This window comes from Myotis lucifugus, unplaced genomic scaffold (genome assembly GCF_000147115.1).
Source record: "Myotis lucifugus unplaced genomic scaffold, Myoluc2.0 scaffold_38, whole genome shotgun sequence".
Taxonomy (NCBI): Eukaryota; Metazoa; Chordata; class Mammalia; order Chiroptera; family Vespertilionidae; genus Myotis; species Myotis lucifugus.
This window is the reverse complement of record NW_005871086.1, coordinates 944,897-967,992: the sequence shown is the minus strand read 5'-3', so window position 1 is coordinate 967,992 and position 23,096 is coordinate 944,897. Positions and strand designations below refer to the sequence as shown.

The following is a 23,096-nucleotide window of genomic DNA, read 5'->3' as shown; positions in this document are numbered from 1 at the left end:
CTGATCACCTACAACTGCCCTCCCCTCTTGGCCTCTAACCGCCTCTACCTCGGCCCCGCCACCATGGCTATGTCCAGAAGAACATCTGGAAGGTCTCCTGGAAGGTCTTCCAGTCTAATTAGCATATTACTCTTTTATTAGTATAGATATATTTGTCTGTAAATATGATTATGATTGCAGATATGAATAGGACCAGGTAAAATTTTATAGATTGGGCCTTTTATTACAGATGGTTTGCCATGTATGCATTTTTCTAAAAAAGTAAAAATTAATTTAAAAAATGTTTCAGGAAGACTTTGAGAAATTTACAGTATCTGCTTTTCTTCCAAGAAAGTTGTCACTTTTATGCCAGAGTGAGAATTATTTGTATGCTTTGTATGTCAGCATTGGGCCACTGTGACTGGGGGACACTTAACTTGACTTGAGAGTAATTATCTTGCTCGCTGGCTGGGAGGGAGGGTGTGTGGCAGAGGAGATAAATACTGGGTTCTGGATTATTCATAGATTGCTGACTTTCTGGATTGATTGTGCAAGCCCCTCCTTTTATTGATGTCCACCTTCTATTGACAGACATCTACCTTGGGAGAGAAATGAGATGAAACCCTCTTTCTTTTCATTGTAAAAAGCATTTGAATTCCTAAGGTGTGATAAGGCCACCCAGCCATCCACAGTCAAGGTACACATTTTCATGGAGGATGTTCCCACTCTTGAATAAATTAAAACAATTTTTTTCTTTTAATTTAAACTTTCTTCTATAACTGTTTTCTTGTTACTTAAAAGCTAGTTTTTTTTGAAACTGCTTCCAAAGCTTTTCAAGCTGTATATGTCCTTGGAATGAATTTATAAATAAGAATTGAGCCCGGCCGGTGTGACTCAGTGGTTTAGCATCAACCTATGAACCAGGAAGTCACAGTTTGATTCCAGGTCAGGCCACATGCCCGGGTTGTGGACTTGATCCCCAGTACAGGGTGTGTAGGAGGCAGCCGATCAATGATTCTCTCTCATCATTGATGTTTTTATCTCTCTCCCTCTCCCTTCCTCTCTGAATCAGTAAGAATATATTTTAAAGAGAAAGAGAGAGAGAGAGAAAGAAGAGTATATATGTTTGTAAATAAGAAAACATGTATTTGATGCTCTTAGAAAGTCTTATTTTCTTTCATTAAAACTTGTGCAGTATAGGGAACTCCATAGATTCTCTTAATTTGAAGAAAGAGGGAAGGGTACTAATTCAGAGTTCCTTGGGAAAATGTGTCACTTATATATTTTTATGTTTATTTTTTTAATCAAAAACTGAAATATTTTCTATTCAGAAAATATATTTGGATCTAAATGTCTTCTATAATTTTAACCCTAAAATATAAATTTAAACATTTTAAAACTGGTTGGGATGTTTGTTTTTTTAAATAAGTTAGGTTACTGGAGTTCTACAAGTTACTGGATCACCTGGGGTAATTTTCTGATTGGAAAATTAAGAATTATAGTCAGAGGGGAAGACATGAGAATTTTTAAAGAACATATTCAATTTACTTTAGAAGCCGAACCTCTCTTATCATGTGACTTGTTTTGTATGTTTGTTAAACTATATTATCACATAAGCATTGCGCTATTGGGACAAACAGTGACAGTTGATTCAGGTCATTTGAATGTCCACTGTCTGTTTTAATTTGTAAGTTCATTTAGACTCTGTCATATGCTCAAACTTCAGTGGAAGTCATGAGAACCTATTATTTTTGCCTGCTCCCTCCTTTACGTTGGAAATATTCTTTTTTACTCAGAGGGACCTTAACTTTGATGTAAGGGATTGTTTCCGTTGCCAACTTTTTACTTCCTTGCCAAGTAAGAGAGTTGTTGTGAACTCTTCAGTGATACCTTCCCCAGGATATTTGCAGATGTCATTGGGAAAAATCATTTCATTCCCGACCTTTGCATGTCAGGTGCTGGGGTGCCCGGGTGCAGCCTAGCCTGCACCCCAGCTCTCCAATCGCAATGCGGCTCTCTCTCCCTCTGATCGCCATGGCGACCATGGTGCCTCAGGTCAGGCGGCACCCTTGGACCCCGGGGTGCCACCTGGCCTGTGCCCCGGCTTTCCGATGGCGATCACCTGTTGGGGGGCCGGCGAAGGCGGCCCCAGTTCTCCAATCCAGGGCTGGGGAGCAGGGCAAAGGCGGCTCTTGCCTGCTGCCTGGGTTTCTGATCACTGTTCTTCTGTCCTTCCCCTTTTGTCTCTCATCATTGCGCCTATGTATGCAAATTAACCGCCATCTTTCTTGGCAGTTAATTTGCATATCACCCTGATTAGCCAATGGGAAGCGTAGTGAAGGTACAGTCTATTACCTTTTTTGTCTTTTATTAGATAGGATACTATTTCTAGCCATCTAGCCACTTCAATGAAACATTATTTTTCTCCCTTTATTTTTATTTTTTTAAAATATATTTTATTGATTTTTTTACAGAGAGGAAGGGAGAGGGATAGAGAGTCAGAAACATCAATGAGAGAGAAACATCGACCAGCTGCCTCCTGTACACCTCCTACTGGGGATGTGCCCACAACCAAGGTACATGCCCTTGGCCAAAATCGAACCTGGGACGTTTCAGTCCGCAGGCCAACGCTCTATCCACTGAGCCAAACTGGTTTGGCTTTTTTCTCCCTTTAAAGCTTATGGGTCCAAGCTTATGAATTAAGAACAAAACAAGTCAGATTCTAAAGTTTAAAATGAAAACAGATTTCTTTTGGGATTGTCTATATCCTATATTATAAAAAGGGAATATGCAAATTGACCATCACACCCTCACAAGATGGCTGCCTATGACCTGCCCAGCAAGGGGGTTTGTGAGGGATGACCAAATGACTGAACAAGCAGGCTGCATGGGGTGAACAGCTCGGCAGGAGAGTTAGTGCGGGACAAACAAACGACCGAACAAGCAGGCTGAGTATGGTGACCAGGCCAGCGGGGGGGCCATGAGGGGTGACCAGGCCAGCAAGGGGGGGCAGTTGGGGGCGACCAGGCCAGCAGGAGGGAATTAAGAGGTGACAAGGCTGGCGGGGAGAGAAGTTGGGGGCAACCAGGCTAGTGGGGGGGTGCTGTTGGGTACGACCATGCCAGCGGGAGGGGGCAGTTGAGGGCGAATAGGCTGGCAGGGGGGACAGTGAGGGGCAACTAGGCTTGCAGGACAGGCAGTTGGGAGCAAACAGGCCAGCAGGGGGCCAGTAAGGGGTGACCAGGCCGGCAGGGAGGAGGCAGTTGGGGGCAACCTGGCCAGCAGCGAGGGGCAGTTAGGGGTGACAAGGCCAGCTGGGGGGGCAGTTAGAGGTGATCAGGTCAGCGGGGGGAGGGGCAGTTAAGGGAAACCAGGCAGGCAGGCAGGTGAGCAATTAGGAGCCAGTGGTCCAGGATTGTGAGAGGGATGTCCCGGATTGGAGAGGGTGAAAGCTGAACTGAGGGGACCCACCCCCCCCCACACACACGAATTTCATGCACCAGGACAATGATTGTGTGTATAAAGGGAGATTAGTGAGACTGGGAGCAATGGAGGTTTAGGAGGAATTCCTGAATTGTGATAAAAATCCCCAAAGACCTGGGGAAGCCATTTGCTGAAGGGCATCTGGATGCCCCCAGGGAACAGGCATTAAATGTGGCATGGTGAGGAAAGAAACCAAAAGTATGCTTTTAGTTCTGTTTTCTTCTAATCTTCCCTACAAATTTTTTCCTTTAAAAAGTTTTGATTACTCCTTAAGAGCCAAGTGGAATACATCCAAGATCAAAAGAAGGTACATTGTCAGGTTGAAGGGAAGAAAGAAGGAAAAGAGATAAAGGGAGGAGCATGCATTGGGTGTTATGCGTTCACTTTGAGGGATACAGCCCTAGAATATATAAAATTGTGAAGCCATATGTATGGAAATTATAACCATAGTTACTCATCATAGACTGTCTGAAGAATAACTAACCATAAAGTTAGTCTGAAGAACAGTGGGGACAAATTTCACTAACAAAAAGATGAGTTATGTGATTGAATATGGACAGTTATGTGTTTGACCAACAGATGTGAGGCTCTGCATCCTTGGCCTAGGCAGATTCACTTGAGAACCACAAATAATGTCTCATACTTGTTTTCTGCCATTTCATTTTACCTCTTTTGGGGAAATTTTGGATTGAATATATGAGTGAGAAAGTTGTGAGTAGGGGAGCAGATATTAGATACTGGTGGCCATGGTGTGTACCGACTGGGATTTCCTTTCTGGATGTCTTAAGAAGTCAAGATTACAATAAGCCTGAGCAAAATTTAGCTGAGTCCTTACAGAATTAATGTGCAATTTCTGCAAATTACAAACAAAGATTTTCCTTTACTTCTCCAGACCGGGATGGAAGGCCTTCAACCTCCTACTAGCAAGAGGCTTTGTAGTATATGAAGCCACTGTATAGCATCAGTCGAGGGCCATAATTAGAGGTGGTCTGTGGATTTGGCTTATACACTGAGACTTAAGAAATCATACATTTCAGTGAGGTTGGATCACAGGTCTTCTTATCATCTATTTCTTTCACAAGGTGCCTTATGCTATCTACCAACTAAACTTATACAACCTTGTGTCTGTAATTCTGCTAGACTTTTGCTACTAAAACTGGAAAAGATTCTCCTATGCTTAATGAGCACCATGGAATTTGACTTTAGAGTTAGCGACTCTCTCATTCTATAGACAAACAAACTTAAGCCTGGAGAGGAAAATTAAGTCAATCACTAAAAAATATTTAAAAATATTAAGGGTCTACTGTGAGGCAGGCACTGTGATTCAAGGTGAATAATATGGGCTCTGCCCTCCTGTAGAGTGTACACCAGTAGAAAACACTGACAAGAAGACAGATGATTGGATAACAGCTTGGAAATGGCACCCGTGGAAATTGGCAATAGGTATATGTTTATTTTGCGATATCCTTGTGAGCAGATCCTGAGCTTTATGGCTTTTTCTTTGACATTTGTTTCTAACGGGGTGTCCTTGGTCTCAATATCTAAGCACAGAGTGTTTGGACAGACTCTAGACAGGCTCAGCAGCTCAGACCCCCTTCTTTGAACAACAACATCCCCACAACCTGTAGAGTACTGGCATATCCTACAAGGACCCATGGTCTCCATTACTGCATGAAAGATGTTGGCAACATTTCTACCCACCACTGCCACCTAATGACTCTTTTGGCTACTACAGTTCTGGTTCTACTTTCTGATTTTGAACTCTGGGTTTCTGGTCTCCATTACTGCATGAAAGATGTTGGCAACATTTCTACCCACCACTGCCACCTAATGACTCTTTTGGCTACTACAGTTCTGGTTCTACTTTCTGATTTTGAACTCTGGGTTTCTGGCCCCAGGCAGAGAGGTGTTAACTTGGTAACCCGAAGGTCCTGTTCCATCTTGGGAGCCTGAGATGCTGTAATTGCCTTTGATGTTAGAAGGCAATATTTGTCTATTGAAGAGAAGGAGACCTAAATGAATCTAAATCAATAAAACTTTGATGAGATCTTCCACAAAACTAGAAAAAGAAAACACACGCAGAAGACTAAAAAGCAGAGTGTAAATGTAAAGAGCTTGGCAAACGGGGAGCATGGCAGGCCAGCAGCTTTGCTGAAGCAGTGGCCATGTATAAATACTTGTTATTTTTTACGGCTGGCTCTTCTCTCTTTAGTCATGTATCGCATTTTTGCTCAAGTTCCAAGAACATGCTTTCACTTGATTCTATTATAAATTACTAGAGGCCCAGTGCACAAAAATTTGTGCACTCAGGGGGGGGGGGTCCCTCAGCCAGGCCTGTGCCCTCTCAAAGTCTGGGACCCTTCGTGGGATGTCCACCTGCTGACTTAGGCCGGCTCCCCAGGGGGATCGGGCCCAAGCTGGCAGTCAGACATCCCTCTGGCAGCCCAGGAGCCCTCAGGGGATGTCTACTTGCCAGCGGGGAGCAGGCCTAAGCTGTAGTCGGTCATCCTTAGCACTGCTAAGGAGGTTGGAGAGGCTTCTGCCACCACCGCTGTGCTGGCAGCCATCAGCCTGGCTTGTGGCTGAGCAGAGCTCCCCATGTGGGAGCGCACTGACCACCAGGGTGCAGCTCCTGCATTGAGCGTCTACCCCCTGGTGGTCAGTGTGTGTCATAGTGACCAGTCATTCCCAGTCATTCTGCTGTTAGGGTCAATTTGCATATTACCCTTTTATTATATAGGATAGAGGCCTGGTGCATGGGTGGGGGCCGGCTGGTTTGCCCTGAAGTGTGTCCCGCATCAGGGTGGAGGTCCTGCTGGGGTGCCTGGCCAGCCTGGGTGAGGGGCTGAGGGCCATTTTCAGGCTGGCCACACCTTCTTCAGGGTGGGGGTCCCCACTGGAGTGCCTGGCCAGCCTGGGTGAGGGGCTGATGGCTATTTGCAGACAGGCCAAGCCCCCCAGAGGGGACCCTCACCCATGGTGGAGTGGCCTGCCTGGGTGAGGGGCTAAGGGCTGTTTTCAGGCTTGCCACACCCCCTTCAGGGTGGAGGTCCCCGCTGGGGTGCCTGGCCATCCTGGGTGAGGGGCTGATGGCCATTTTCAGGCTGTCCATGCCCCCTGGCGACCCAAGCTCCCAGCCTCTTGTGTTTTTCTTTTTGTCTAGCATTTATTTATCTTCTATAATTAAAACTTTGTAGGCTTGAGCGGAGCCCAGGCCAGCCAGGGTAGGTGGGAAGCTTGGCTTCCTTCATTGACCGGGGCAACCCAAGCCTCCTGCTAGCTTCAGCTCTGAGTCCGTCGCCATCTTAGTTGGGTTAATTTGCATACTTGCTCCTGATTGGCTGGTGGGCATGGCTTGTGGGTGTAGTGGAGTGGCGGAGTGACAGAGTAATGGTTAATTTGCATCTTTCTCTTTTATTAGTATAGATAATTGATGCTCTTAATGGAATTTTTTTCAGCTGTTATTTATTTCAGTATTGTGAAATGACCAAAAATTTTCTTAGTGTATGATTTGGTATTCTTCAACAGTGTGCCAAATTTGTGTATCATTATTATGAAATCAGACAAGGTGTATCAATGCCAAATCATGATGAGAAAGAGTGTTCACTTAGCTCCCTTTTTCACATGCCTTCCCATGAAACTATCAGAACCCTGGATTTCCTGGTCTTTCTAGATTCACAGACATACTCCATGGGCTGCTTAATAATACTACAGGCTTAGTGCTAGAACCAGTGGCATCTTTAAGGGTATAAAAATATTTGACATGAAAATAATTTTTATTTAGTTAGAAAAGTACAAAATAAAGATTACTAATTAATTTAATGTCTATGAAAACGTAACATTTGTTTTCTCTGAATTTAGGATTTATATGAATTACATCACACTTAAGAATAACTTGAAGGTCCAATTTTTTCTCCCATTGTAAGAATTTCTCATTAAGTGTGATGGTTGCTAAGAAATCATAGGCAGTAATAAAGTAAATAAGTTCCTCATTCACAAACAATTTGAAAAACAAAATTATATAAATTTGCTTCAAATTTTTGTGAAAAATCACTTTTATTATTGGATGTGGGAACACTCACATATATTTGATATAATGTGGAGGAAGATATGGTGGTTTTTAAAGGCTCTGAATGCTCTTTAACTTTTTCTCCAAAGAACTAAAAGTATTGTCAGAAACTACCTGCTGCAAACTCCAAATAGTTTTCAGTTCTCAAATCCTCACATTTCTTAACACATAAAGTTTTAAAAGTTCATAAAAAATTCATTTTCTATTTTGTTATAATCTATACTTGTTTAATTCTATTTTAATAGCTATCGTTGAGATAAAATCATACTCCAGGAAGAAGCATTATATTTACTTTATGGGTTTATTTGAGTGTCTGTGACACACTGCCCCTGGGAAGTGTGAGTTCTACAGTTTAGACTGAAAACTCTTGAGAGATGATGGTAGCAATTGTCTTCTCTTCCTTATTCTTTTTTTAAAAAAAATACTTTATTTATTTAATTTTTTAATCCTCAACCAAGGATATTTTCCTATTGATTTTTAGAGAGAGTAGAAGAGAGAAGGGAAGACAGAAATATCAATGTGAGAAAAACACATTCATTGATTGGCTGCTGTAGGAGCCCCAGCCAGGGCCCTGGCCAGGAAGGAGCCTGCAACCTAGGCACATGCCCTTGACCTAAATCAAACCATTCTTTGGTCCACAGGCTGACACTCTATTCACTGAGCCAAACCAGCTAGGGCTTATTCTTCTGTTCAGGAAGATGTTAAGAAATCATTACAGCCCATTATAAGGTCTTTGGCTTGAGGAAAGTTCTGAAGAGGTTTTCTTTGTTGTTGTTTATCACATAGTAACATCACTTGCCTATTGTATAACAGTCTATGTACATTTATAGGGAAACTAGAAAATATTCTCTGAGAATAATCCACATTGTTCCTTAAAAAAAAACTCTAATTCTTCTTCCTTTAATTTTCTATAAAAGTTAACCCAGACCCACTTCAAGGAATTGCATTGATTCTTCCATGCTCCTCTCTGTATTTTCTAAATAGTACATAATAATTCCACCTTTAGCCACAAACCAACTAAGTCTAGGGGAATTACTGGTAGGTCTGTCTCCATTCACCTCAGGGCAAAATTGCACTCAACTGCTCTCCTTATAGCCAGCTGGTTTATTGACTTCAATACCTGGAATCCTGACTTTAACAATCTGCTGATTCGCCCTCTCCTTGGTTTAGGATTCATTAGAAGTCCCCCTTTGACCTCTTTGGTAAGTATAGCTCAGTTGGTTAAGCATCATCACATGCACCAAAAGGTTGCCAGTTGGATTCCTGGTCAGATCAAACCCGTGGTGTTGGTTTGATCTTTAGTCTGGGTGTCTATAGGAGGCAATCAATAGATGTTTCTCTCTCACATCAATGTTTCTCTCTCCTTCTCTCTCTCTCCCCCTCTCCCTTCCTATCTGATTAAAATCAAGTAAACATATTTTTTCGAAGTCCATCTTTTTGATAGGTCTCCTATCTTATTGTCTCACCTCAGTGAACTGGAGCTCCTATCCCTTCCCCATGGATGCTACACCTACTTTTAGTGAGGAGTTGGGTATATTTTAATGCTCTCTGTGTGCCAGGACCTAGCACAGTGCCTTATACCCAGAGGAACTTATGTAATGTTTGTTATGCAATTAATTAATAAATGAATGAGAGTGTGAATGGATATTGCTTGCTATGACTGATAGAAAGGCAAATACTCAGTGAGTCTTAAGGAATAGGAAAGACTGTTTGGGGCTGAAAGGTGTGTTCAGGAAACTTAGATTGATTTTCCAAAGGAATGGATTGACAGGAAATGTGAGATTAATGAGGAAAAGAAAATATGCAATTTAGGTGACTGAGGATACCTGTCCTTTTAGCCTAATTTGCCCCACCATACCTTTTGCCCTTGGCAGGAGCCTTTGTTAGTAGAGATGATGATGGGCCTGGGTCTCCTGTTGCTGGTCTTCATGCTGGTTCTGGGACTGACTCCACTGACTCTGGCTCAAATGACAACAGGTACAGACTCTTCCTGGCCCAGCACTATGATGCCAATCTAAGTGGCCACAATGGCAGATACTGTGAAACCATGATGAGGAGATGAGGCCTAACTTCACTCTGCAAAGACACCAGTAACAACATCAAGGTCATCTGTGAAGATGAGAATGGAATGTCTTATAAAAACTTTTTAAGAATAAGCAGTTCTCCTTCCCAGGTCACTACATGCAGGCATAAAGAGAGTCCCCTGGTCCCCCTGCCGATGCAGAGACACATCAGGGTACAAGGACATAGATGTTGCCTGTGAACATGGTTGCCTGTCCCTTTGATGATTCTTTTTTCCATTCCTGGCATTTTCCCCACACACTACAAAGCAGTGGTGACTACATTCATTGCCAGAGGCCCAGAAAATGAGCTGCCTTTTGTATTCTATTTTACAATATGTTAATAAATAAAAATGTCTCTGAAATCAGTAAGAATCAAAGTCTTCTCATCAATTCTTGACCTATTGATTTTTTTCCCCATCTTCTCTACTCAGGAGCCACCAGAGAGGAGGGCATGGAATACAAATGCCCTTTTCCCTATCAGTTAGTGTCTTCTCAGGCAATAGGGAGGTAGACTTCCCCTTCCTGTGAGTGGAAGGATGGATGTTAAATTCATCTTACAGAGAGAGATGGAAAATTCCAAAGCTCATGGCTGCTAAGCAAAATTTTAAGGAAAGGCAAATTGTTCTGGCTGTCAAATAAGCCAATATAAGTTTTACAAAAGTTAAGCTTTGAGGAATAGTGTTTAGAACTAAATACCAACAGATTAATTAAACTTTCTATCTACCTCCTTCTTAAACTTTCTCTCTCTCTCTCTCTCTCTAGCACACACACACACACACACACTCCTGCATGAACACCGAAATTCACTCCTAGTATGCACCTCTTGTCTTAGGCAGGAGGTAATTTTGAGTTGCTTTGACTAGACTGCTCCCAAGGTATTCTCCTGGTTATTTCATATAAAGATTAAAATTTGATTACTTTGCATTATTTTCTCTTTAAACTTTTACTTTAGCAACAGACGTCAGGCAACTGTGAGGTCTTTGGGAATTTATAGAAAGATTCCAAGCTTATCTTTTATTTTCCTCCATCTAGATTTGTTTTCAAGTAAACACATACTTAGGTGAATAGACACTTTCTTTATAAAATATACTAATCAATTCACAGATTTAATGCTTAACTTCCCCTTACCTAATTTCTATCAACAGGTGCCTGAATATTTTATTTATAATTTATAAAGTGGTTGTTAGTAAATTGAAGTTATGAATTACTAATTTTGCTGTCTTGTGAACATATGACTGTACTGGTCACCATATTCACAATGGTATCCTCTCCTGGTGCCTACATTGCCCTGAAATGGGCCAAAAGCCTTGCTTCTTCAATACCCAGGTTATAGATCAGTGTCCAGGTGCCACCAGGGAGAGCCCAGTCTCACTGAAAGTATTTAAATTTATGGCGGAAGAAATGGAGAAGTAAATTACTGGTGCACACTCAGCACATTAATCTTTCTTCGTTGAGTTAACCTAATTCAAACGTGATATTACTGTCATTTCCTAAGAAAGTAGGAAGAAGAGTTTTCCAAACCTCTTAATAGAAAATTTGCCTTATTGTAAAATCTCAGAAATCCCTTAGGAAGTGAGAAAGGTTCAGATTTTGGCAGAATATTTGGACCCTTTTCTCAGGTTCTCCAACCAGTACTTTCACCCTGATATGATGCAAGATGACTTCCATAGAGATTATTGACCTACTCAAAGCCTTTATAGGGAAGGCCACAAGTATGGACCATTATTATATTGAGTGTGCCATAGCTGGGAAAACATATATCTTCTCCAAAAATACGCTTAGAGCATTTATCGTTGCATTCTCTGCTCTAGTGTTAGGGCAAATGACTGTTTCCTAGGAAATCACATGGCAATGGAGTGGGGCTGCCTGCTGACCTGCTGATGGAACTAGCAGCTGGTTAGCCATTCCTAGCACTTTTTGCTCTCAGACTCTTGTTCTCTCACAACCTAAAGCTGCTTAAAGTGAAATGTCATATGACAGGCAAGTCAGTCTTTACATCAAGTGAATCCTTTGAGGAATTAAAGTCCTGGTCAACTTTGCAAGGAAAAGAAAACAAAAACCTCAAAATGCCCAAGTCCTTTGAAGAATGGTGATATGCAAGGAAGAAAATTCCACTCGATGGGAAGAGGAACATTTTCTGTAGGACACAGTATAAATTCTAGTAGCTAAGGTATTTCAACTTAAAAACAGCCTTCTAATTTGCAAGTAATACAGGTACTCTACAAAATAAGAGAGAGGGGAATAATAATATACACATCTTGGTGTAGTCATTCATTATTTTATCCAGATAGAAGGAAGCAAAGGAAACTAAGAAAAATAGAAATTGCAAAAATGATCATTGCCGACACTTACTGAGCACTTACCATGTACCTGGCATAATGATAAGTACTTAACATTGATTTTATCATTTATTCCTCATACCATCCCTAGAGGCAGGTATTATTATACTCACTTACATATGAGGAATAATGCTGAGAGAGGTTAGGTAATTTTCCCCAGATCATATAGTTAAAGTGGCAGGGCTAGTTCTTTGGGATCACAGTATCAAAAGTTCTTATTGAGAATCAATGTGGTAGAGTGGAGAAAGCCTTTTGGGCAAGCTCTGACCAAAAAGTATGTGTTGGGATGGTTTGGGGATCATTTCATTTTCTGTTGTAGCTAGAGTCTTGAGATACACCCATTGATGGCTACATGGGACTTCTGTTGGCAAATATCTGTTGATGTCTTGTTAAATCAGTTGGTTATTGTGGCTGAGGCTGTGGGTTTGCTCTTGCATGAATAGTTTAGGTCTTCTCTGTAGTGAGTCATCTTTCTAAATCATATCTTGGACACAAAGAAGCAGAATGAGAAAAAATTAGACAAAACCATGCAAAATCAGAGGTGCAAGATTAACCATGCAAGATTAGATTTGGGGAAAATAACCCAAAGTACATGGTTGTGATGAAGCTATTACCCAAATGCTAAGTGTACCTTCAGAAGTTCTATCCATTAATCTAAGGATTATGAGTTAATCAAGCATCATGTCTCCCTGCTACTCTTGTCCCCACAACTGTTCACTTCTCTCTCTTCCTAAGTCTATATCGCATATCTATAGCTGTAGGCACTGAAATGTGACGTAGAGCTTTCTAGCCTTTTGTATACAACAAAAAGTGGCTGTGAATATAATAGATAACATTTTAAAGAATGAAATTGTGTTTGAAACTGGTATGCAGGTCCCTCATCAGCCATTTCAGTCACCCAGACAGTGTGACCTGCCATCATGAAGCAGCATCTTTGAAAACAGAGAACAGTAGTACCCATATACATCAAACCGGGACTTCAGCTATGATCAGCCCTTCGACTGCATATGTAGAAATGGGCCTGTATGACCCTCAAAAAACTGTCCTTTCTCTTTTGGGTTGCTGACTTCCTGTTGAATCAGAGATTAATTTTATTTGCTCTAGTACAGCGATTTTCAACTGGTATGCCACAAGAATTTTTAAAACATGCAATACCTGACTATTTAGTCAGGGTCACTGACCTCTTTTCCTTTAGATTGTCAAATTAAAAAATGACAACCAAAACAATAGTTGCTTGGTGTGAATGAATCAAAATTATACCTATTTATTTTGTCAGATTGACAAATAATATATTTTTTGGTGTGCTGCAGAATTTAATAATTACTTTATGTGTGCCATGAGATGAAAAAGGTTGAAAATCACTGCTCTAGTGAGTCAGCCCTGTCTCATTGCCAGGGTCAAGATTCACAGTTCATGAGTTCATGCCAATCCCAGGAGAGACCGTCAGATGGCAGCATCTAGTTCAGTGGTTCTCAACCTTCCTAATGCGGGGATCCTTTAATACAGTTCCTCATGTTGTGGTGACCAACAACGATAAAATTATTTTAGTTGCTACTTCATAACTGTAATTTTGCTGTTATGAATCATAATGTAAATATCTGATATAAAGGATGTATTTTCAAATGACCCCTGTGAAAGGATCGTTCGACCCCCAAAGGGGTCGCGACCCACAGATTGAGAACCGCTGAAGCTAGTTGGTGTTGGTAAGCGATTCCCACTTCCACTCCTCCCCTATTCCACCCATGATTAAACTCTGTTGCTAGAAAGAAGCAACTCTGAACATAAATGTCTTTAATATCCTGAATATTTGGGGAGTGGAAAGAGAGAGGGAGTAGAAGATGTGGGAAAAGCACTGATTTTAGAGTCAGATAGGTCTGGGTTCCTTCCTTTCCTCAGTCAATAGAAGCAATGTTCTGACACTATATGGCAATGCTTTCTTTGTTGTGGCTCTGAAGATTTTTGTTTAGTTTTTGTGTTGTTTTTAAACTCTATAAAACATACGTTTATTTTCCACTGCCAAAAGTGCCAAAAGGATTCTGCAACTAGAGACAACAGAAAACTAACAACAGCTATTGACAAGATAGACACAGCATGAAGGATACATGCATGATGATGGATTATATCACCAGGGCCTAGTTTTTGGTTGTGCATAGAAACAGCAAGGAAAAATGACAGTCTAAGTCCTCTTTTGTGAAGATTGTGCTGTTGAGATTTATTTTTTAAATGTCTTTTATCAGTCAGTTCCACAAGCCATTTGGTTTCATTCGTTCACCAGTTCCCTCGTTTTGTTTATTAGTTCACTCAATCAATATTTATTATCTTCAGATACTAAAGATGGATACTCTGTGTGTTATTTTTTATAGGATCAATAAGATTTCCAAAATGACTTGATTTTAATACCATTAAAAGAATGCCAACTTGGTGAAAAAGGTGAAGGAACTAAGAAGTACAAATGGCCAGTTTTAAAAATAGCCATGGGGATGTCAAGTCAGCATAGGAAATACAGTCAGTAGCATTGTAATAACGATGTATGGTGTCAGATGGATGCTAGACTTATGTGGTGATCACTTGTTAATGTATATAAATCACTATGTAGTACACATGAAACTAATATATGTCAACTGTAATTGAAATTTTTTAATTTAAAAAAAGAATAGACACATGAGAGGAGAAGCTAACCCTAAATATTACTCTATCCTTTTTTTCCCTACATCTTCCTCAATTCCCAGATGTCAGGAATTAAAATCAGGTCACAAACTCTCATTGGCATATCCTATCTATCCAAACCTTTGGGATTCAGAGTCTTCAGGGAACAAAACACTCTCTAAAGATCACATGACTAGATAATTTCCTCAAGAGACAGACAACTCCAGTGTCATTTAGATCTGCCTTTTCACATCCTGGCCATACAGGACATATACACCTGGGCTTCCACCTGTTCAGTCTCTGACCCAAGTCACTGTACTGGCTACAGCACTGTCTCTCTATGAAAGAGTAAAGCTCTTGCTTTCGGAGAAGATCATATTTGCAAACTTTTTAGTCTTGGGGAAGCTTTGATGAGAAAAGTTGTGAGCAGAGAAGTGGGGAGGAAGAGTAGACTGTAGAGTTGGGAAATATCAGCTTGCCATTCTCCACACCTCTCTTTGATGCCCATTTCTTACCTTCCTTTCTCCTTCCCCTTTATTTCTCTCCAGGCACCTCCAAGGTAGTGATGGCTCTCCAGAAGACCCTTTCATTGCTTCTGCTCTCACTGCTGACCCTGCTGGGGCTGGGGCTGGTGCAGCCCTCCTATGGCCAGTTCATGTACCAACGATTCCTGCGGCAACATGTTGATTCTACACAGAGAGGTGTCACCAGCTCGTACTGCAACACGATGATGGAAAGACGGGGGATGACTAGGCCTAGGTGCAAGCAATTCAACACCTTCATCCATGCAGACATCGGCGCCATTAACAACATCTGCAGGACCCCCAATATCCGGTGCAAGAATGGCAAGGAGAACTGCCATGAGGGTGTAGTGAGAGTCACAGGCTGCAGGCTTACAGGAAGTTCCTGGGGAAACTGCAGATATCAGGGCAGGGGCAGCTCTAGGCGTGTTGTCATCGCCTGTGAGGGTAACCCCCAGGTGCCTGTGCACTTTGACGGATAGATACTACCCAAGTGGTTATGGCCCCGTAGTTGACCTTTTACTTATTCCTTGAATAGCAATGAGTAATACATTTGAGCTCTCTCAGGCTCTGCCTCCTCTGCTTATTACTCCCTTTTCTCTATATAATCCATTCTGTTAAATGCATCAAAGAGAAATGGAGACATAAACGTATAATGGGACTGGGCTTTCTGTAATAAAATCTTCTACAAACTCTTCTGCTTCCTTTTATAATACTGGTCAGCTTAGCGCTCTCAGATCCTATCTTCTGGAATGTAGTCATTATATGTATGATATAGCATTTCAAGTATTTTAAGGTGCTTCCATCTCAGTTATCTCATTTTAATACCACTGCACCACTGTGGTGCTCATGTTGCTACAAAAAGGGCCCAACGTTAAAGGATTTGCTGAAGAACATGAAGATAGTGGAAAAGCTGACACAAAAAATCCATTTCAAAAAAAAAAATCCATTTCAACTGGCTACTAATCCAGGCCTTTTCCTACTTCATCACAGGGAGTGCTTTAAAAGTAACTGCTTTTTGATATTCTCAAAAGTCAGCTGTTGGGGGAACCATTAAAAATTTAGAAATATGAACTGACAAAATGAGAGCTCTGTCTGTATAATTTGACAACCTTGTTATGTTTGTACCTATAAGATTAGGAAATTATACAGGACTTTCTTTTTCTCTTCACAAACTTTTGAATCACTGTAGTAAGTCAGAGTATTAACAATGTACTAGATCATTAAGACTCACTCACTCTTCCTGACTAGGAAGGTTTTTCATGTTTTCTTTGCAATAAAGAACTCCAACCACAGATACCTGTGAAGATGGTGCTGTGGTTCTTGTGTGGAATTTTTTTCTTTTATCCTCTTTTAATCCTTTTCTAGTTTATAAACATGCACCAACAACATAATGTCCTCATAAACTGGTCCATGATTGAAACTATTGGATCAATGACCACAACACAGAAATATTTGTGTCATTTACTAAAGACAATTCTCTTACCCCTCCCTTTTCCCTTTGATTATTTTGAAATAAATTGGGGAACAGAGATGTATGAAGACACTAGCAGTTAAAAAATGAAAGTATGTATGTGAGAGAGTGTGTGTGTGTGTGTGTGCACGTGAAAGGACTAAACTGAAAATATTTGAATTGCAGCAGATACAAATTATTTATATTTAAAGTGTGCAACCTGATTCAGTATACATTTGCATTGTGAAAGAATCACTACAATCATGCTAATTAATGTATCAGTTAACTCACATGGTTACCAAAAGTGACCCCATTTTGGATTGTTTTCAACCATTCTTTTCAACACTACTGACCATCATAGCTTAGCCCACCAGTTTCTTCTGACTACATATTGCTTTCACACCATTGTAAAGTTAAAAAACCATAGGCATGAAAATCCTATATAATAAAAGCATAGTATGCAAATTGTCCCCTCAACCAGGAGTTCCTCGGGGAGTTCGACCAGGGGTCGGGGGCCAGCTGGGGGAAAGGAAGGAGGCCTCCGGCCTGCGTCAGCAGGCGACTGGGGGAAGGGAGGGAGTACCTGGTCAGCAGCCGGCAGCCAGCAGCCACTAAGGACCCTACCAGTGCACGGATTTTGTGACCTGGACTTCTAGTTTATAAAAAAATTGTGAATCATGTTTGCTAATCCATGTCACCACACTAAAACTTAACAACTAACCAAATTTCAGCCTCTTCCAGAGGTGAAATTTTAAACCAGTCAATTTAGAATTATCTGATCAGCACTGATGAGGTAATCTGGCTGATAAGACCCTCTGCCTTCCCCTGAATGAAGGTGCTCTTGCTTAAAATAATCCAGTCTTCTAACTATGTAGTCCCACTGTGCTGGGCTGCATATCTGGCGCTTTGGCCAGGCGGGGCACGCTGTGCTCTCTGTTCCTAAAACACATAGATAGGAAGGTAGTCACTGTACTGATGCTGTACTGTGTCGGGAACAAATTGTGTAAACAAGGCTTTGTAACTAACTTTGTTGTTTTTGCAAATAAAAATGCTGTAACTCCTGTAGTCGGCACTGCAGTTCAGCCCTTGCTTTGGCAGGGTGCTGTAACTGTAGTCGCTGGCCAGCTTAATAAAGGCTCCTAAATCTTGATCTGAGTCCCTGATGGTCATCTCTGCGGGTTGCCCCATAACACCACCCTCTTTCTTCCTATAAAACCTTCCATTTTATACAACTCACCAAAGCACCTTTCTGGTTGCTAGAAGGCATGCTGCCCAATTCCTGAATTGCTTAATACAGCCAATTAGATCTTCAAACTTACTTGGTTGAATTTTGTTCTTTAATTCCTGCCCCCAGGGCCTTGCCATTCCTTTGTACCCAGAAGACTGTCTTTGATGTATGACCCCTTTGCTCCAGGCTCTTCTCAGAGTGACCCCCAGTGTTCTAGATGAGGAGATAAACAGGTGCACAGAGTAAGGCTGTCCCCTCTTCCCCCACCACCACTGCCAATCAGTTGGAACACTGCACTTCCCTCATATATTCCTTTCATAGCTCTAAGAAAAGGGAAAGGACCTGACTTTGCTCTTTAGATTCACACACTAATCCCCATGGACCTGTGAATGTGAGTATGGAATCTGAATAGGGCAAGTTAGAGTTAGAAGGGTTGGTACTGAGCATGGCTGGGGGAAAGGCACAGGAACAGTGGAAGGAGTTTGCTTGACCTTCTAGGTGGTAGAGTTGAGAATGCAGTGATCCAACTTGTAAGAAGTAAAGACCGGAATTTAACTCAGCATTAATCTCACTAATTCAACCTCTCTCCCTCCCCAATATCTTCAAGCATAATTCATTGAAGCAGCTTAAATCTTGGTCTTCTCATCCTGTTTAGGCCATTTGAGCTAGGGATAGGGTGCCACAAATGAGAACCTGCCTATTCCTTATTCTGTGCCTGATAGAGCACTGGAGACCCTCAAAAGTTCTCTCAGGCAAATTCCATTAGACTCTCACAGGTCATAAGGGAGTTACTATTAGGCTCATTTGAGGATACCAATTCTGAGATATTGAGAATCAGGTTAGAGTTTCTGTAGGGCCAGGTTAACTCCTTGTGGTCACTGAGGACAGAGAGCTGGTTTAAAGGGGAGACTATTTCAAATATCCCTAGTCCCTGATTTTGACCAGAGTAGGTCCTGTGAGGGCAGTTTCAATCTTGGTACTTGGTTGCTTAAAACACTATTTCAAAACTTTATGATGGTATTCTTACTGGCAAATCAAGATCATTCAGCATGATAATAATTAGGAAAATGGCCTCAGAGAAGGCAAGTGGGCAGTCACAAGTGCTACCATGTTTCAGGCAGGCATTGGGGAAGTGTTATGAGGAAGTCAAGATGAGATAAGCACCACTTGCAGAGTCAGTTTTAATTGCAGCCTGGGATTTCAGGGAGCCAAAGCTTCCTGCTTGGAAAATGTTTCCCAAGTCTACTCATCTTCTACATTCCCTTAAAGCAGTGGTTCTCAACCTTCCTAATGCCGCGAACTTTTAATACAATTCCTCATGTTGTGGTGACCCCCAATTTCATTGTTACAAATTGAACATAATTAAAGCATAGTGATTAATCACAAAAATAATATGTAATTATATATGTGTTTTCTGATGGTCTTAGGCGACCCCTGTGAAAGGGTCGTTCGACCAACAGGTTGAGAACCGCTGACTTCGAGGAACTTATTAAACACCCTTGGTTACCACAGCAGTTTTTGTAAAGGCAAACTAGCTCAATCCCTTGGGGACAGAGGGATCCATGACTGCAGACTATAGGGAAAACCCTGAGCCTCTCCACTTCCCTCCTTCCAGATGATTTTGACTGGCTTTTCACTCAGGTTCCTTGCTTGCCACACCAGAATCCAGAGTTGTCATCCTTCAACTCTCAGTCTGAAAACAGTGCAGGAATGGCTGTGGCACTGCCCACCTGCCACAAAGCACACTGGCTCCAGGCCAGCCCCAGGGCTCTGACTGCTCTCTGATCCCTTTAGAGGGGTGTTAAGCAATGTTTGCAACATTAATATTTAACACAAATCTGCCGGAGGACTGTTGTTGCAAGTTACTGTCCTAGGGTGAAAGACAGGAAGTTGGGAGCTAGCTAGAAAGTGAGCTATTTGAGAATGTCTTGTTTTAGAGCAGTGGTTCTCAACCTGTGGGTCGCGACCCCTTTGGGGGTCGAATGACCCTTTCACAGGGGTCGCCTAAGACCATCGGAAAACACATATATAATTACATATTGTTTTTGTGATTAATCACTATGCTTTAATTATGTTCAATTTGTATCAATGAAAATACAACCTGCATATCAGATATTTACATTACAATTCATAACAGTAGCAAAATTACAGTTATGAAGTAGCAACGAAAATAATTTTATGGTTGGGGGGTCACCACAACATGAGGAACTGTATTAAAGGGTTGCGGCATTAGGGAGGTTGAGATCCACTGCTCTAAGTAATTCTTTTTCTCTTGATTTTCTCTTATTTATTACCAAGCCTAGTCTTGCATTCTGGGCAAAAGTCTAGATATGCTTGGATGAAACTACTTTTTCCTTGGTGGAGGAGGGGATGGGATGGTGGTATTGAAAGCATATTTTACAAATAGTTTTATTGAGTATAATTGCATATTTTAAAACATACATATTTAAGTTGAGCAATCTGATGAGTTTTGACATATATATGTTAACACAAAAACATTCAGACCTGTAAAGAATTTTTGTGAGTTTATTTGAGCCAAACTCTTGACATATGCCAGGAAGCAGAACCTCAACAAATTGAGATAATGCTCCGGAGAATGGTGGGTTACATCTATATTTATACACTAGTGTCCCAGTGCATGGATTTGTGCACATTGAAAGGAAATTAATTAGAAGAAATATTTTAATATCACTATTCTCCTTTTCTCTATAATAGAAGTGTCAACCAAATTCACAATTGACAATGACAGATTGAAACACGTGTGCGATTGGCACCAGCAAGAGCTTTATATGTATCGCGCATGCACGAGTCAACGTTTATTTTTAAATTTCCAGTGCATGTCATATGTGCTGGCTGGTCGGTTGGATGGTCGGACTGACATACAGTGGGTTGGTCACTTAGCCTTTTATATATATAAAGGTCGGAGGATGAGTTATTTTTATTGGAATTATGTTTCTCAGGTTGCAAAGTCCCATGCCCCTTAACACAGTCCTAAAAAAGGTGTAGCTGGGGGTCCACCAGAGCCAAAAGCAAGGCCAGTGTTCAGAGCCTCTGTTCTATGTTGCAGCCAGGCACAGTTCAGGATCAAGGAGAATCAGTCTATTAATTCATTGTGTAGAGACAACATGGCCATGGGCCACATGGAGGAATGCAGGAGAATACACCCTGTGAAACAGGAGTCCCAAGAAAGCTAGAGGGCCAAGGGCCAAGCTTTGTCCAAGAGTTTAAATATTCAGGTTTCTAAAATTTGCAGTGGCCACGCCAACTCTGGCCACTAACTTGTTCCCTGGTGTGACTGACAGATAAGCACCTTCTCACGTCATTCAGACCTTACGGGGCATGTGTCCAAACTGCTTTTGTCCAGTCCCTTACCCATTGATCTGTGGGGAACAAATTTGGAGAATGTTAAATTACAGCTATCTAGCAAGGCTGTATAAAGGGCATGCCTATATTATCTAGTCTTCCCTCTACTTCTTTTCTGTTACCTAATAACCATCCCCCCTCCATGCTTATCTTCTTTCTTATCCCCTTAAGGTCTTCTTAATTAACAATTAACAACAAATAAGGCATCATTCATTTGAATGGTCATAGTACCACTGTTACATATCTTAAACACCAGGTTCTTGAGTCTCCATGTCACAGAAATAAGCACTGAACTCTGTACAAGATCAGGCATATTGATTTTCTGCGGACAAGCTTGTATACAAGGGAGGGACCAGTAAAGAGAAGTTGAGCTATCTAAGGGGTTCTTGTGGATGACTTACATAGGGGCCTTGGTGTGGATGTAGGACTTGGGAATGAGGATGAGATCAGTTATCCCATGATCGATAGTCACTTGGTAGTAGCCGATTCTGGGGAACCACAAGAAGGTTTCCAAGGTCAGTGGGCCACTTGGAGGGCCTGTAAAATAATGTTTGCACAAATATTCTAGTTACTGATGCAGGTTGCGGGTACAAGGACCTGAGGGTCTGAGACCCACTGTGGGTTCTCAACTTCATACAGGAAAGAATTCAAACACAAGCCAGCACAGAGTTTAAAGTGAAAGTGAGTTTACTAGTGAAGCCATGAGACAGAATGAGTACTCCACAAATAGAACAGCCCTCTTTACAAGAATTGCTTCCTGTATTAGGCTCATTTAATCAGGGGTTGGATATTCAATAAGAGAGGAAATATTCAGGATCTTCTGGGGAAAGAGGTGAAGCTCTGTCAGACATTTTGTGTTCTTGTATGGGCTTTCCATGACTGATCAGGGCAGCTCAGGGTATGTTGTTTAGCATGCTAATGTATTAAAATGATTGCATTTTGAGGGTAGGGATTACCTTTCTCAATCCTCGACGTTCCCTAAAATTAACTTAATAAACTTTACTTAAAGTTTTAAGTCTTAGTTAAACTATAGGTACGTTGAATAAAACTTGATATCATACTTAATAACGATATTATTTATTGATAAAATTAAATTCCTTACAATTTACCTTACAATATCCATAAAATTAAATCATGACAATGACTGACAAACACTAATGTGAACAATAGCCTTGCATCTCCTTGGAAAGTTTGGGTAAGTCAGGTTTGTATGTTGTTGTTTTTAATTTTATTTTATTTTATTTTATTTTATTTTTAATTTATTTATTTTTTTTATTAAATTTTTATTGTTCAGATTACATTTGTTCCTCTTCCCCCCCCCCCCACATAACTCCCCTCCTTCCAGTTCCCACCCCACCCTCCGCCCTCACTCCCCACCCACTGTCCTCATCCATAGGTGCACGATTTTTGTCCAGTCTCTTCCCGAATCTCCCATTCCCCTTTCCCCCCCAAGAATAGTCAGTCCATTCCCTTTCTATGTCCCTGATTCATTATAATCACCAGTTCATTCTGTACATCAGATTATTTATTCACTTGATTCTTAGATTCACTTGTTGATAGATGCATGTTTGTTGTTCACAATTTGTATCTTTACCTTTTTCTTCTTCCTCTTCTTAAAGGATACCTTTCAGTATTTCGTATAATACTGGTTTGGTGGTGATGAACTCCTTTAGCTTTTCCTTATCTGTGAAGCTCTTTATCTGACCTTCAATTCTGAATGATAGCTTTGCTGGATAAAGTAGTCTTGGTTGTAGGTTCTTGGTATTCAGCACTTTGAATATTTCTTGCCATTCCCTTCTGGCCTGCAAAGTTTCTGTTGAGAAATCAGCTGACAGTCGTATGGGTATTCCCTTGTAGGTAATTGAGTCTCTTTCTCTTGCTGCTTTTAAGATTCTCTCTTTGTCTTTTGCTCTTGGCATTTTAATTATGATATGTCTTGGTGTGGTCCTCTT

The 23,096-nt window shown here is 41.2% G+C and overlaps 2 protein-coding genes across 2 annotated transcripts in view; both read left to right on the top strand.

Moving 5' to 3' along the window:
* LOC106694324 (ribonuclease 4-like) overlaps window positions 1-16,414 on the top strand; it is a 17,243-nt gene extending 829 nt beyond the window's left edge. Inside the window, exon 2 of the mRNA XM_023752880.1 lies at window positions 15,128-16,414. Coding sequence (XP_023608648.1) covers window positions 15,145-15,582 — 438 coding nt within the window. The 5' untranslated portion in view covers window positions 15,128-15,144 and the 3' untranslated portion in view covers window positions 15,583-16,414. The remainder of the gene's footprint in view (window positions 1-15,127) is intronic.
* LOC106694322 (ribonuclease 4-like) overlaps window positions 1-23,096 on the top strand; it is a 73,394-nt gene that overhangs the window by 4,193 nt on the left and 46,105 nt on the right. The gene's annotated exons all lie outside the window — the stretch shown is intronic.